Here is a 15,377-nt window from a genome sequence, read left to right on the forward strand (position 1 = left end):
ATTCCTCAGCACCACATAAGCAAAAAGAAAAAAGCCAGAAGTGGCGCTGTGACTCAAGTGGTAGAGCGCTAGCCTTGAGCTGAAGAGCTGAGGGACCCAAAAAAAAAAAAAAAAAAGGAAAGAGAAAGGAAGGAGAAAAAGGGGAGAGGGAAAAGGAGGGAAGGAGGGAAGGAGAAAACAAGGAAGGAAAGAAGAAAGAAAAACATAAGCCCTTCAGATCCTTGAATCAGATCAAGTTCTGCCCTGTCTTTTTTTCATGCCCGTATTTACTATGTTTATACTAACTAGGCCATGTGTTCTTGCCAGGTGTGACAGTTTGGGAGTTGATGACCTTTGGAGCAGAGCCTTATGCAGGACTTCGATTAGCTGAAGTACCAGACCTGCTAGAGAAGGGGGAACGGTTACCACAGCCCCAGATCTGCACCATTGATGTCTACATGGTCATGGTCAAGTGTGAGTTACCTGCTGACCCCAGACATTTTATAAACGTCTCTCCCAATCCCTTCACAGCTCTATTCTGATCTCTGCTTCAACCTCCTATATCTCACCCCCAGGTTGGATGATTGATGAAAATATTCGCCCAACTTTTAAAGAACTAGCCAATGAGTTCACCAGGATGGCCCGGGACCCACCACGGTATCTGGTCATAAAGGTGCGAAGGGACTAGGAAATATCAACTACATTTAGAGATGACTTAGCTAGAATCAGGATTCACCTCAACATTGCATTTCTTTGCAGAGAGAAAGTGGGCCTGGAATATCCCCCGGGGCAGAGCCCCCTGCTCTGATAAACAAAGAACTGGAGGAAGTAGAGCTGGAGCCAGAATTGGACCTAGATCTAGACTTGGAGGCTGAGGAGGACAGCCTGGTGACCACACTGGGCTCTGCCCTCAGCCTACCATCTGGGACGCTTAATCGGCCACGTGGGGTGAGATGACTTAGGATTGCCAAACACTCTGCACCATATAAGCTGTCAATAGCAAGATTAACTATTCAAAGACCTCCATGGCAAAAGTACATTTCTTCCTTCATTTTAACCTTTACTTTTCTCATCCTAGAGTCAGAGCCTTTTAAGTCCATCATCTGGATATATGCCCATGAACCAAAATAATCTTGGAGAGGCTTGCCTGGTAAGGTCTGCTGCTAAGAGGGTTCTATGGGTTTGATCATGTTGATAGAGGTAGAAAAGAAGGCACCAGAAAATTTTTGGTTTAATTAGCATCCCGCATAAAAGAAGACATTGAGCTGTGCATTGGTGGCTCACGCCTGTCATCCTAGCTTCTCAGGAGGCTGAGATCTGAGGATTGTGGTTCAAAGCCAGCCTGAGCAGGAGTCTCTCATCTCCAATAAACTTCAAAAAAGCCAGAAGTGGAGCTGTGGCTCAAGTACTAAAGCACTAGGCATGAGCACAAAAGCTCAAGGACAATGCCCAAGCCCTGAGGTCAAGCCCCAGGCCCAGTACACATTGACAAAAAGAGTTGGAAGGACTGGGCAAGTGGCTTACTGGTAGAGTGCTTGCCTAGCATGCATGAAGCCAGGGGTTGGATTCCTCAGTACCACATAAACAGAAAAAGCTAGAAGGGATGCCGTGGCTCAAGTGGTAGGGTACTAGCCTTAAGCAAAAAAGCAGCTCAGGGACAGTGCCCAGGTCCTGAGTTCAAGCCACAGGACTGGTTAAAAAAAAAAAAAAAAAAGACATTGAACAACCTAGCCATCGTTCCTCATACCGTGTAACTAGCTCTGTATTCTTTTCCTCCTTAGGAATCTTCAGCTTGTGGGGGTAATGAACGATATCCTCGCCCAATCTCTTTGCACCCAATGCCGAGGGGACGCTTGGCATCAGAGTCATCAGAGGGCCATGTGACAGGCTCCGAGGCTGAGCTCCAGGAGAAAGCATCAATGTGTAGGAGCCGAAGCCGGAGTCGGAGCCCGAGGCCACGTGGAGATAGTGCCTACCATTCCCAGCGTCACAGCCTGCTTACACCTGTCACCCCACTCTCCCCACCAGGCTTAGAGGAAGAGGATGTCAATGGTTATGTCATGCCAGATACACACATCAAAGGTACCTGACTCCTCTTAGGGCTTTCCTCAAATCTTCTATTCCTTTCTCCAATCTCCTAGTTCCTCTTAATTCTTTTATCTTCCCTGATCATATCCCTTCCTTTTTTTTTTTTTAAATACCATGCAGAGGAGCTGGGAAGGTGGCTCAGTGGTAGAGCGCTTGCCTTGCATGCCTGAGGCCCTGGGTTCGATTCCTCAGCACCACATAAGCAAAAAGAAAAAAGCCAGAAGTGGCGCTGTGACTCAAGTGGTAGAGCGCTAGCCTTGAGCTGAAGAGCTGAGGGACAGCACCCAGGCCCAGAGTTCAGGCCCCACGACTGGACCCAAAAAAAAAAAAATCCCATACAGAGGGGTTACAATTACATGGGGAAGATAATGAGTGCATTTCTTATCAAGTATTGTTGCCTCCTCCTTTGTTTCCCCTTCCCATCCCTTTGCATCTCCCACCCCCACCCTTTTTTTTTTGTGCTAGTCCTGGGATTTGAACTTAGGGCCTGCGCACTGTCCCTGAGCTATTGTACTCAAGGCTGGTGCTCTATCACTTTAGCTACAGCTCTACTTCTTCCCTGCTAAGTAGTTAATTGGATATAAGAGCCTCAGACTTTTCTGCCTGGTCTGGCTTTGAACAGTGATCCTCAGATCTCAGCCTCCAGAGTAGCTAGAATTACAGGCGTGAGCCAACAGTGCCCTAACTTCCCTCCACCCCATTCTGCTTAGTCCCAGGAAGTCCTCCACATATCCTTTTTTTTTGGGGGGGTCTGGTCGTGGGGCCTGAACTCTGGGCCTGGGTGCTGTCCCTCAGCTCTTCAGCTCAAGGCTAGCGCTCTACCACTTGAGCCACAGCACCACTTCTGGCTTTTTTTTCTTTTTGCTTATGTGGTGCTGAGGAATCGAACCCAGGGCCTCATGCATGCAAAGCAAGCGCTCTACTACTGAGCTACCTTCCCAGCCCCCACATATCCTTTTTTTTCTTTTTTGTTAATCGTGGGGCTTGAACTCTGGGCCTGAGCCCTGTCCCTGAGCTCTTTCAGCTCAAGGCTAGTGTACTACCACTTTGAGCCACGGCATCACTTCTGGTTTTCTGGTGGTTAGGTGGAAATCAGAGTCTCTCGGACTTTCCTGCCCAGGCTGGCTTTGAATTGCGATCCTCAGATCTCAGCCTCCTGAGCTAGGATTACAGTTGTGAGCCACCAGCACCCTGCACACATATCCATTTTCTCTTCTTAACCCTAGGTACTTCCTCCTCCCGGGAAGGCACACTTTCTTCAGTGGGTCTCAGTTCTGTCCTGGGTACTGAAGAAGAAGAAGAAGACGAGGAGTATGAATACATGAATCGGAGGAGAAGGCGCAGTCCACCTCGTCCCCCAAGACCTGGCTCTCTTGAGGAACTGGGTTATGAGTACATGGATGTAGGATCAGATCTCAGCGCCTCTCTGGGAAGCACACAGAGCTGCCCACTCCATCCTGTGCCCATCCTGCCCACTGCTGGCACAACTCCAGATGAAGACTATGAATATATGAACCGCAGACGTGGTGGAGGTGGTCCCAGTGGGGATTATGCAGCCATGGGGGCCTGCCAAGAGGCTGAACAAGGGTACGAAGAGATGAGAGCTTTCCAGGGGCCTGAACACAGTGCCCCCCATGTCCGTTATGCCCGCCTCAAAACTCTACGTAGCTTAGAAGCCACTGACTCTGCCTTTGATAACCCCGATTACTGGCATAGCAGGCTTTTCCCTAAGGCAAACGCCCAGAGAACATAACTCCTATTTCCAGAGACACTCAGGGACACTTGATGGCAGCTAGTGCTTCTAGAGGGTACCCCTCTTCTCCCAGCTCCCTGTGCCGCCCAGGTCTCAGCCCCATTTCTCCAGTCCTAGACAATTCCAATCAACCTTTGGAGGCTTTTCAACAGCTTGACCCAAAATCTTGTGGTATGTAGCCAGCTATGCACTTTCTTCTCTTTCCCAACCCTAGGAAAGGAGAGACTTTCCTGTTGTGTGTGCCTTCCCAATCCCATTCCTCAGCTTCCTCAGGAGGACTCCCTGAAGATATGAAGGATTACTTTCTAGGTCACTTTTTCTCAGACTCTTCCTCGCTGGGATTACTCCTATGCCTGTCTTTTGTTTCTGATCAGACTGAGAAGGGTAAGCCTAGCTGAGGAAAGCAGAATTTTGGTTTATAATTCTTAATCCTCTAGAAAGATTGGGAAAGCATAAACTTTTGTGGAATGAAGAGAGGTTAAGAGTAGATATTACTATTAATTGGACATTTACTATGAGCCAGGCATTGTGCTAAACTTTACCCACATTGTCTCAATCGATTATAATCCTTACAATTTTGTAAGGCAGAGAACCCTATTATACAAATATAGTAGTTTCCCCCACTCCAGGTATCCCAAAATATCCATTGGGTGCCTGAAACTGGATAGTTCTAAAACCTATAATTAAGGGCTTCTCAATCTTAACTAAGCACTTATCATACAGTATGGCCATAATTGCCATTTGAAGTTTAACAACAAAACTACTAATTTCTTTTACCATTCTCACAATTTCATGGTAGAATTGTTTTTACTGTAGATCTTGACATGCAGTTTTTCTTTTTCCTTAAGTCAAGAATTTTCACCTTTTCAGTTAGCCAAAGCCCTTTCCTTTGGCATCTATGAATTACATCTCTATTCTTGCACTTTGGGGCCAGTTTTAAGCAAAAAAAAAAAAAAAAAAAGGTGCTGGAACTTGAACAATAGCAATGTCATACCAGAACAATCAATCTGATAACCAAGGAAGTTACTGATGGACAGGTAGCTTATACAGAATGGATACACTGGACAACAAAATGATTCATCTACAGGACAGGACAGAACAGAATGATGTGCAATTTCGTCATGCTACTTAGAATGATATGAAATTTAAAATAATTGTAGGCTGGAAGTGTGGCTCAATGATACAGTGCCTGGTGCAAGGCACTGAGTTCAAATCCAATCTGGCCCAAAAAAAAACAAACTTCCCAGGTGTCTGTGGCTCATACCTTGTAATCCTAGCTACTCAGGAGGCTGAGAGCTGAGGATTGTGGTTCAAAGTCAGTCCAGGCAGAAAAGTCCACAAGCCTCTTATCTCTAACCACAAAAAGCCAGAAGTGGAGCTGTGGCTCAAGTGGTAGTGCTAGCCTTGAACACAAAAAGCTCTGGAACGGCACTCAGGCCCAGAGATCAAGTTCTAGGACTGGCAAAAACAAACAAGTAAATAATTTAGGTCATTTCTGGAATTTCTCAATTAATACTTCCAGTCTGCAGCTGTGCAAAATGAAACCTCAAACTGAGGGGAGACTGAGCCTTGATTAAACCTAAGCAGCAAATCCAGGATTTCAAAATCTTTCCAACTCTAGTGCATGTTCTCTTACTGTAAGGTGTCAGGGAAAACTGAGAAGAAGAAAAAAGTCCTCGTAAGGGGCATTGTTTTCTTGTCTTTGCACTGAATCAAGTCAAACCCCAACAGCCACATCCTCCTTTTACAACTCAGTCTTCTCATCACAGGAAGTATGGGGGGAGGGAGGTCAAGAAGGAAAATAACTGGACACCTTTGTGTAAACCATAGCCAAATGTGCTGTAAATGATCACTCCTTCCAAGCTGATTCACAAAGGTCCTCAAGACTCATCATTTCCATCCAGTAATGAGAAGCCTCCAGGTGGAACTGGAAGTAGACTCATCCTCTTCAGACCTCCATCTCTTGTATGGGAACTGAGGGAAATGTCTATTGTATCATTGATGTTTTTTTTATACGTGTCTGAATAAATATGCCAAAGTTTTTTTTTCAGCTTGCTTTCTGTCAAATGGAAACAGTAAAATAGCCAGGTGCCTGTGGCTCATGCCTAGCTAGTAATCCTAGCTACTCAGGAGGCTGAGATCTGAGAATTGTGGTTCAAAGCCAGCTTGGGGAGGAAAGTCCCTGAGACTCTTAACTTCTTCAGCAAAAAGCTGGAAGTGGCAGTGTAGCTCAAGTAGTAGAACAAGGCCTGGTACCAGCACAAAAAGGGGGGGGGGAGGAAAACTACAGTAAAATAAGAGACCACTCCTCTTCTCTGTTCTGTAGTAGATTGCTACCTTTCTCTGTCTCCTGACTTTTCCTAGCTAACCTCACCCCTACCCCCACCTCCAATCCAACTTTCCAGCTCTTCCTTAAAAGCAAGCAGAGGGCACAATCCTTGGGGGGGTGGAAAACATTGGGCCTGTAGGCTATACAAGCCCAGAAAATCATTTGGTACCTAACAGGTCAGATACACAGGCTTCTCCTCTGCTCTCATCAGCTGCCCCTTGCCAGTCTGCCTGTATTGATTTATGTATGACTACCTCAATTGTATTATAAATATTCAAATGGCTCTCGCAGATAAAAAAGGATCCCATCCTCACAAGGTTTTACTAATGATCATTATAGGACAAGTGGAAATAAAACAACAAAAAGCAGCAAGGTAGCAGTTGGCCATACCTGTGATCCCAGCTACTCATGAGGCTGATAGCTGAGGATTGTCGTTCAAATCTGGCCCAGGCAGAAAAGTCCCTGAGACTCGTATGACAAAAAAAAAAAAAAAAAACTACCAAAAAGTCAGAAGTGGAGCTGTGTGGCTCAAGGGGTAGACCACTAGTATTGAGCAGAAAGAAAGAAAGAAAGAAAGAGAAAGGAAAGGAAGGAAGGAAGAAATAATAAAGAAAAAGAGAGAAGGAAGGAAGAAAGAAAAAGAAAGAAAGGAAGGAAGGAAGGCAGCCGGGCAGGCTCAGGGGCAGTGGCCAGGTCTTGAGTTCAAGCCACACCGGCTCCCCCCGCCCCACACACACACATGGGCGCATGCTCGCAAGCAAAAATCCTATAGATGCTTTCTCTTTCACAGGTAGAATACTGAAACCTGGAAATCACGTCAGAACTCATGCTTTTAAGTGAATGACCAAATCCCAAACCTATTGTTAGGGGCTTCGCTATGGGTGTGATTCACACCTGTAATCCCGGGAGGCTAAAATCTGAAGAGTGCGGTTTGAAGCCAACCTGGGCAGGGAAAGTGAGACTCTGATCTCCAATTACACACCCCAATAGCCAGAATTGGAGCCGTGGCTCCAGTGGGTATCGAGCACCAGCCTTGAGCACAAACCCTCAGGGAGAGAGCCCCCAAGTTCTGAGTTCAAGCCCCATAACCACACAAAACAACCTAGCGTGGGAAAAACAGTGCCATCGTCCTTTTCGTGGGTGGGAGTCTGGCTTTTTACCAGCGGAAGCCATAGTAAATGAATCACTTCTTGCTCTGGCGCCCCCCCCACCCCCACTCCCGACCCCAGCTTGAACTCAGGGTCTGAGCTGTGTGGCTCCAGGCTAGCACTAGCGCTCTACCCCTTGAACCACGGCGCCACTGCTAGTTTTCTGGTCACTGGAGATGGGAGGCTCATGGACGTGCCTGCCCGGGCTGGCTCCCAATCTGGACCCTAAGAGCTCCTGCGTAGCCAGGATTCAGGCGTGAGCCACCAGGCGCGGCTCCGCACCCGCACCTAGTCTTCCCCAGGCGCTCGGCTCCTCTCGGTTGGGGCAGCACCGAAGGACGGCTGGACCCGCCGAGCCGGTTGCACCAGCCCGCCTGGAGACTCAGGAGGGCGCGCCCAGGATCCACACCCAAGGTACCGACGGTGCCCACACCGAGCCGCCACCTCTAAACCCATTTCCCCGAGGAACTCCGCCCCTCCTCCGTCGGCCCGCCCCTCTCGGTTACGGGCTCGGCACTCTCCGGAGGTGGTTTTTTCCCGGGGAGACCACGCTTTTCCCCCCCATGCTTCCCAACGGCTCCGCCTTCCCGCCGGAGCCTGACCCTTCCCAGCGTGCCCGGCGATTCCAGCGTGCGAGGCCCTAGGAGGGTAAGGCCCAAGGGCCTGGCCGGGGGGCGCGAAGGGCACGCTGGGAGTTGTAGTTCCGACGCACCGGAAGGAGGCTGAAAGCTGGCGGAAGGCAGGACTCGGTGTCCCACGGTGCCCTGCGCTCAGCCCGCGCGCTCGCAGCTTCTTGCTCTCTCCGTCCGCCCGCCTGCCCGCCCGCTCCCTTGCTAGCTCGCGCTATCCCTTGCGCTCGCCTCGCGGATCGCGGTGGTTCTGGCCACAGTCTTCGGCTGGGAAGGGGGACAGAGGCGACGGCTCAGGGGAATTGAGGCTACAGTGGTGGTGGTAGGAAGATGTCGGGCGAGGACGAGCAGCAGGAGCAAACTATCGCCGAGGACCTGGTCGTGACCAAGTATAAGATGGGGGGCGACATCGCCAACCGTGAGTGGGGCCTCAGGGGTCCGGGAATCGAGGCTAAGAGGGAGAAGGTGTCGGGCTGGAGCGGCGGGGTGCTGCGGAGTGAGCCACCGAGGGGCGAGCACCGGTCCGCCGGGGCGGCGTGGTGGGAAGACGCACTGTCGCGGCGGGGACTGAGCAGCCAGGCCTGGGCTGCAGTGTGTATGGAGGTGCGGGCCAGCGCCCGGCAGGAGCGCAGAGAGGGGTCCCCAGTAGGCTCCGACTCTAGGCCGTTGGTAAGGAGGCAAGGTGCGTCTTCTGACCCTCGCCCTTTAGTCTGGATCTCTGCTGCCTCTGATTCTGGCAGAGACGAGACCAACCTCAAAAATGGAAGAGCCCAGTTGTGGAAGACAGAGGCGCCCCTCGGTTTTGTCAAGGCCCTTGGCCGTCAGGAGCCGAGCCTGCACGTGCTGCCAGGCCCCTGTGCGGATGGCTGGCTTCCCTCTTCCTCTGCTATGGTGCCTGACACCAGCTTCCCCACCACGTGCTTTGCTAGAATCTTTCCTTTATTGCAACTCTTACCCTGGTGGGGGCTCCCTTCTCCCCTTGGGTCAACTCAGGGTCCTGTTGGACAACACTTATGAAGCATCTAACACAGTTCTGGGAGATAACCTGGATTTTAGGGAAGTTATTCGTGACTATCACCGCTCCAGGGAAGTAGTGTAGTCATAGGAAGGCCATCTGCCTTGTTAGCCTTTCTATTTAATCTCAGGACTTGACGGTGTTTCCAGGTCCAGCTCTCATCCTAGTACTAAAAAAGGGGGACTGATTTTGGCATTGTCACAAGCCGTCTTTATTCCAGCTGTGCTCTGACTTTCTCAGCAGTTCCTGCCGTTCCAGGCAACTGTCTCATGTTCTATTTTCTCCTTCTAATTCACTTTACCATTTAAAAATCTATGTAAGCAGATATAAACTGCTTGTCTTTGGGGCTTTAAAGTGGTTTTGACAGGAAAGATAGTTGGGAGGAGGTCTCAGAAATGCCACTGGTTTTGAACCCGAGTTTTTCTGGCTTCCAAAGAATCACCAAAACATCTTTAAAACTCAAACTTGAAAACCAGAATGGATTATGAAGAGGGCAAGAGCACAACAAAATTTTTATAACATAGTAGGCATTTATAGTACCCGTGTTTTTTTGATGCTTTTTAGTATTTGTGTTTAGTATTGAGTGGTTTAAATCAGATAGAAGGGGGAAAAAATGTTCCCACTCTTCCATGTGATGTATAGTTTGAAGCACTTGTGATCTGAGATGCCAGTTTTGAAAATAAGATTAGATATTCCTGAGATCTACTGAAAATTGTAAGTCATCCTGAGTCCCAGGGACCTTAGGTTAAGTCCCTTTGCCTTATATACTTGTTTATGGGGAAATAAGGCCACGTAAATTGAGATTACTAATGTCTAATTAGGCTGTCTGAGAAGGGAAGAAGGTAACATTTAACAATGCATCAGCTTGGAGTCAGCAGTTCTACCTTTTTGTTGTCCCTAACGCCCATAAACTTCTTCTTTGTGTGTGTGTGTGTGTGTGTGTGTGTGTGTTGCCTTGGAAATCATATTAGTTCTATCTTTATTTTTTTTTGTGTGTGTGTGTATATGGAGTGCCTTGGAAATCATATTAGTTCTATCTTTATTACACCAAAAATAACATTTTCTGGAAATCAGAGGCCTTACCTAATGAGAAAAGATTGTATATATCCAGTTGTCACAAAATATGAAGGGAGTGTTGGCCTTTATTTTAGGAAAGGAAGGTAGAGATTAGAGATTATGGGTAGATGCATTCCAAGAGGCAAAACTTCTCCCATTTTTTTTCAGCCTTAGGACAAAGGCACTAGGGAGTATTAAAATCAAATCCAACTTCCAGGTATCCATTGGGTGATAACTAGACAATAAATATAAATACAAACCAGGCTGATCTGTTGGGATTCTGTCCCCAGGAGTACTTCGGTCTTTGGTGGAAGCCTCCAGCTCAGGTGTGTCAGTACTGAGCCTTTGTGAGAAAGGTGATGCCATGATTATGGAAGAGACAGGGAAAATCTTCAAGAAAGAAAAGGAAATGAAAAAAGGTAAAAAGAAATAAAAATCCTTGTTAATATCCCAGGTTTGGCCCTCATTTAGTCCTCTGTTTATCCCCTCCCCCCTTTTTTTTGTAATGATGTACCCCCCCATCCCAGCTCTGGTTGAGATATTTGAAGTGGCAAGTAGGATACAGTTTCCTGCCCTCCAGACTGTGCTTAAGTCCCTTAAAAAACAAGCACAAGGGCTGAGAAAGTGGCTTCTTGGTAGAGTGCTGGCCGAGCATGCATGAAGCCCTCAGTAACCACATAAACAGAAAAAGCCCGAAGTGGCACTGTGGCTCAAGTGGTAGAGTGTTAGCCTTGAGCAAAAGAATCTCAGGGACAGTGCCCAGACCTTGAGTTCAAGCTCCAGGACTGGCCAAAAAAAGGGCACAAAAACTCTTCCACCTTTTTTTTTTTTTTTTGGTCATGGGACCTGAACTCTGGGCCTGGGCGCTGTCCCTCAGCTCCTCATCTCAAGGCAAGCACTGTACCACTTTGAGCCATAGCTCCACTTCCAGCTTTTTCTGCTTATGTGTTGCTAAGGAATGGAACCCAGGGCCTCATGCATGCAAGGCACTCTACCACTGAGCCACCTTCCCAGCCCCCCCTTCCACTTTTTCTAAAGGGCAACCGGGTTCCTGACGGACAGCAAGGCAGTAAGGCTGATGATTCTTTTTACAGGTATTGCCTTTCCTACCAGCATTTCGGTAAATAACTGTGTATGTCACTTCTCCCCTTTGAAGAGTGACCAGGACTATATTCTCAAGGAAGGTGACTTGGTAAAAATGTAAGGTTAAGCCATTCTAGAGCATTTGTCTTTTTCCTAAGCACTTATTTAGTGTCAGTTCCTAATGGAGTAATCTGCTTTTGCCTTTCAGTGACCTTGGGGTCCATGTGGATGGCTTCATTGCTAATGTGGCTCATACTTTTGTGGTTGGTGTGGCTCAGGTAGGTGGTCTGCTTTTGAACTGTTTGGCCTTGATGAGGGGAACTACTGCCTTTTATCCTCATCCTGTGTGGCACCACACAAATTGAGTCTCTAAAAAACAGAAAAGCTTGTCATGTTCATTGGTGGTCTTCCAGTCAATTCCATTCCACACAGATATTAGCCAAAAATGGCCAAGTGAGTTAGTAAGGTGTTCAGGAAGATACTGATTACATTTCCTCATCTACAGGGGACCCAAGTAACAGGGCGGAAAGCAGATGTCATTAAGGCAGCTCACCTTTGTGCGGAAGCTGCCCTACGCCTGGTCAAGCCTGGAAACCAGGTAAGATGTTTGTTCTAAAGATGCACTAGGCTGGAATGACTGCTGTATGGAATTATTGTCTTGGTCCTCTTAAAAACAAGTATCTTAAAGATAACTTAAAGAGATTGGGCAGAAACTAATTTGATATTAAGTAGCAATTAATTATGTGGATCTACCATAGATAATTCTAAGCAAAGGATAAGGATATGTGGTCCCTTCCATATAGACCCTATGTAGATCATTCCTATCTGTGTGTGTATGGTTTTTTTTTTTTTTCTGATGTTTTTGTGCTGGCACTCTGCTACAAAAAAGGTTGGGAGCATGGTTCAGTGGTGGATGCTTTCCTAGGAAGTGCAAGACCCTGTATTCAAACGAGTATCAGAAATACATAGGACATTAAATTCATGCCAAAGTGAGGGCAAATTTTTTTGTGTTTGTTGCAAGACAGTATTTAGAAGACCAGACCTGGTGGAATTCTCATGAACTAATGGGATTGAACATATTAAATTGGTAGTGGAGACCTCTTTCTGTAATGCTTAAATTAGCAGAGATGCATTTGTCAAAATTTCTTTCTTTGTGCTCTCTTACTCACTTTTTCCCCCTGTTCCTCACACTTTTATTCAATTTTCCTTCACCTCCACAATTCCTTAACTACAGTCTGCTTAAATATCTGTCTTAGGGGGCTGGGAAGGTGGCTCAGTGGTAGAGTGTTTGCCTTGCATGCATGAGGCCCTGGGCTCGATTCCTCAGCACCACATAAGCAGAAAAAGCCATAGTGGCGCTGTGGCTCAAGTGGTAGAGTGCTTGCCTTGAGCTGAAGAGCTGAGGGACAGCGCCCAGGCCCCAACTTCCATCTGTTTTTGTTTTCTTGTAATGATTTTTAAATCAGATATATTCTAAGCCCCTTTGAACAGTGAGTTAGCATTGCTTGTTTTGGGCTTTTTATTTTTGTTGTTTTGTATAATAGCTCATATATAGCTATGTAATCGACAGCATCTGTATTACTTACTGATTAAAAGTTATATTGAGCTTGTTTGTCCATTTGTGAAATGGCAAAAGTAAAATTGTGCCTTATTCTCACAGTTGTAACAATGAGATGATCCATGTAATGTATTAATTATAGTTCCTGGTACATAAATATTTAAATATTCAGTAAGTACTAGCCATGGCTAATTATGCATTGGTTTTAAAAAGTTTTTATGTTTAGTGAAAATTTACAGAGAAAAAATGTGGTTGCTGTTCCCTTTTACTAAGTAGAGTGCTAGGTATAAAGAAACAAATGCTGCATATTAGACAATACAGGAATACAAAAATGTTCCAGGTGCTGGTGGCTCACGCCTATAATCCTAGCTACTCAGGAGGCTGAGATCTGAGGATCGTGGTTCAAAGCCTTCCCAGGCAGGAAAGTTCATGAGATTCTTATTTCCAATTAACCACCAGAAAATCGGAAGTGGCACTGTAGCTCAAGTGGTAGGTAGAGTGCTTCCCTTTAGCCAAGAGCTGAAGGACAGCGCCCAGGCCCAGAGTTCAAGCCCCACAACCAACCAAAAAAAAAGTTAAGATATAGATGTGTAAGGTATTTTTCACTTGGAGAGGTAAGTCTATGGAATGAAAATCTAGTGAATAGGTTCTTTGAAGCTTTTTTTTTCTCATGGTAGACAATTTATTAGCTCAATATATCTTCACCTTTTATTTGATCTTATACTTCTAGAATACACAAGTGACAGAAGCCTGGAATAAAGTTGCCCACTCATTTAATTGCACGCCAATAGAAGGTGAGATCTCAGATTACAGGGATGAGGGTCTAGGAATGAGTGGTTTTGCAGAATTAAGGCTTTTGCTCCTTTAAGCATCCACCCTAGCCCTCACTCATTCTATGTCAGAAACCTTAATGCCCTGTTCCTATACCATCAAGATAACTTGGGTGGGTGAAACTTTTTTAGACTCTGGATAGCTGGCACCATCGGCCTTTTCCTGTCTGTAGGTATGCTGTCACATCAGTTGAAGCAGCATGTGATTGATGGAGAAAAGACCATTATCCAGAATCCCACAGACCAGCAAAAGTAGGTGCCAGCGCCCATTCTTTGACTTACTAGACTAGTTGCCAGCCATTTCTGTACTCCTTAATTATGTCCACCTTCTATTCCCAACTCCTTAAGTGACTCCTAATGATTCCCTTTCTATCCCTTTCAGGAAAGACCACGAAAAGGCTGAGTTTGAGGTACACGAAGTATATGCTGTAGATGTGCTTGTCAGCTCAGGAGAGGGCAAGGTGAGGAGAGTACAAGAGTCAGCAAGAATGATGACTGGTGGGGATGGTGTTAAGCCAGACAAAATGTAACCTAACAATTCTTGTAGGCCAAGGATGCAGGACAGAGAACCACCATTTACAAACGAGACCCCTCTAAACAATATGGCCTGAAAATGAAAACTTCACGTGCCTTTTTCAGTGAAGTGGAAAGGCGTTTCGATGCTATGCCATTTACTTTAAGGTACTGTGCTTAGCAAGAACAGGACTTGGAACCAGTCTGACTCAGACAATGTACCCTGGAATGCTTCTCCCCACCCCCACCCCCCCCATCCCTCTCTTCCTTTCCTTCCTGCCCAGACTTGTAGCTTGTGCATGAATGCAGGTGCTCTCTTCTCACCTTCTCCTGATCTCCTTTCTCATGGAAGGTAATTTAAAAGAGCGACTCTAAGCATTTCTGTCTAAGGGTAGGAATGATTTTTAAAACAGGAGTAAGCAGGATAGATGTGGTTCAGGTGATAGAACACCTGTCTAGGAAGTCACTTCAAACCCCAGACCCACAAGCTAAATACCTGAGTGATACAATACTTACCTAGCATGTGAGAGATGCTAGAAAATTAGTAAAATGATTAGACTCAAACTGATTTGGGCCTAGTGATTACATCTGCAGTTCCTACATTTGGGAGGCTGACTGAAAATTTGATGCCAGCCTGGGCTACATGGCAAGACCCTGTGTCAAAAAGCAAAAGTAACTAAATGAGAGGTCTTTATAGGTAGTTAAGGATACCTCTGAATTCTATCTTCCTCTTCCCCAGAGCATTCGAAGATGAGAAGAAAGCTCGAATGGGTGTGGTGGAGTGTGCCAAGCATGAGCTGCTTCAACCTTTTAATGTTCTCTATGAGAAGGAGGGTGAGTTCGGATCATGGTTTGGCTTTAGAGTTTCTGACTTTACAGTGTCCTACTCCTTGTAACTTCAGAAGAGAACTAAGTGTGGGCAAAGGGACCTTTTACCAAAATACATCTTCAATTTCCCATAGGTGAATTTGTTGCCCAGTTTAAATTCACAGTTCTACTCATGCCCAATGGTCCTATGCGGATAACCAGTGGTCCCTTTGAGCCAGACCTCTACAAGTCTGAGCTGGAGGTTCAGGATGCAGAGTTAAAGGTCAGTGTGAACTGGAAAGTGGTGAGCATGTGGCACCTGTCCTGGGAGTGAACAACTTGAAAAGAACTGCAGTGTTGATCGACACTTGGAATTTCTTTCACATTCCTTAGTGTGTTGTTGCCTTCTCTCTGTTTTGCAGGCCCTTCTCCAAAGTTCTGCAAGTCGGAAAACCCAGAAAAAGAAGAAAAAGAAGGTAGTTATGATCATTCTCTTTTGTTTTTTTTTTGTCGGTTGTGGGGCTTGAACTCTGGGCCTGGGCGCTGTCTCTCAGCTCTTCAGCTCAAGGCGAGCGCTCTACCACTTGAG

The 15,377-nt window shown here is 46.5% G+C and overlaps 2 protein-coding genes across 2 annotated transcripts in view; both read left to right on the forward strand.

Moving 5' to 3' along the window:
* The window catches only part of Erbb3 (erb-b2 receptor tyrosine kinase 3), a 26,697-nt gene extending 22,152 nt beyond the window's left edge, over positions 1 to 4,545 (forward strand). The window contains exons 23-28 of the mRNA XM_013021557.1: positions 307 to 453; positions 555 to 652; positions 739 to 927; positions 1,058 to 1,129; positions 1,761 to 2,061; positions 3,294 to 4,545. Coding sequence (XP_012877011.1) covers positions 307 to 453; positions 555 to 652; positions 739 to 927; positions 1,058 to 1,129; positions 1,761 to 2,061; positions 3,294 to 3,820 — 1,334 coding nt within the window. The 3' untranslated portion in view covers positions 3,821 to 4,545. The remainder of the gene's footprint in view (positions 1 to 306; positions 454 to 554; positions 653 to 738; positions 928 to 1,057; positions 1,130 to 1,760; positions 2,062 to 3,293) is intronic.
* A 3,509-nt stretch (positions 4,546 to 8,054) lies between these two features.
* Positions 8,055 to 15,377, forward strand: part of Pa2g4 (proliferation-associated 2G4, 38kDa) — a 10,983-nt gene continuing 3,660 nt past the window's right edge. The window contains exons 1-12 of the mRNA XM_013018330.1: positions 8,055 to 8,344; positions 10,288 to 10,416; positions 11,092 to 11,197; positions 11,289 to 11,358; positions 11,586 to 11,678; positions 13,369 to 13,432; positions 13,642 to 13,720; positions 13,851 to 13,929; positions 14,016 to 14,149; positions 14,721 to 14,815; positions 14,944 to 15,071; positions 15,211 to 15,264. Coding sequence (XP_012873784.1) covers positions 8,257 to 8,344; positions 10,288 to 10,416; positions 11,092 to 11,197; positions 11,289 to 11,358; positions 11,586 to 11,678; positions 13,369 to 13,432; positions 13,642 to 13,720; positions 13,851 to 13,929; positions 14,016 to 14,149; positions 14,721 to 14,815; positions 14,944 to 15,071; positions 15,211 to 15,264 — 1,119 coding nt within the window. The 5' untranslated portion in view covers positions 8,055 to 8,256. The remainder of the gene's footprint in view (positions 8,345 to 10,287; positions 10,417 to 11,091; positions 11,198 to 11,288; positions 11,359 to 11,585; positions 11,679 to 13,368; positions 13,433 to 13,641; positions 13,721 to 13,850; positions 13,930 to 14,015; positions 14,150 to 14,720; positions 14,816 to 14,943; positions 15,072 to 15,210; positions 15,265 to 15,377) is intronic.

Source organism: Dipodomys ordii, unplaced genomic scaffold (genome assembly GCF_000151885.1).
Source record: "Dipodomys ordii isolate 6190 unplaced genomic scaffold, Dord_2.0 Scaffold3, whole genome shotgun sequence".
NCBI classification, from domain to species: domain Eukaryota; kingdom Metazoa; phylum Chordata; class Mammalia; order Rodentia; family Heteromyidae; genus Dipodomys; species Dipodomys ordii.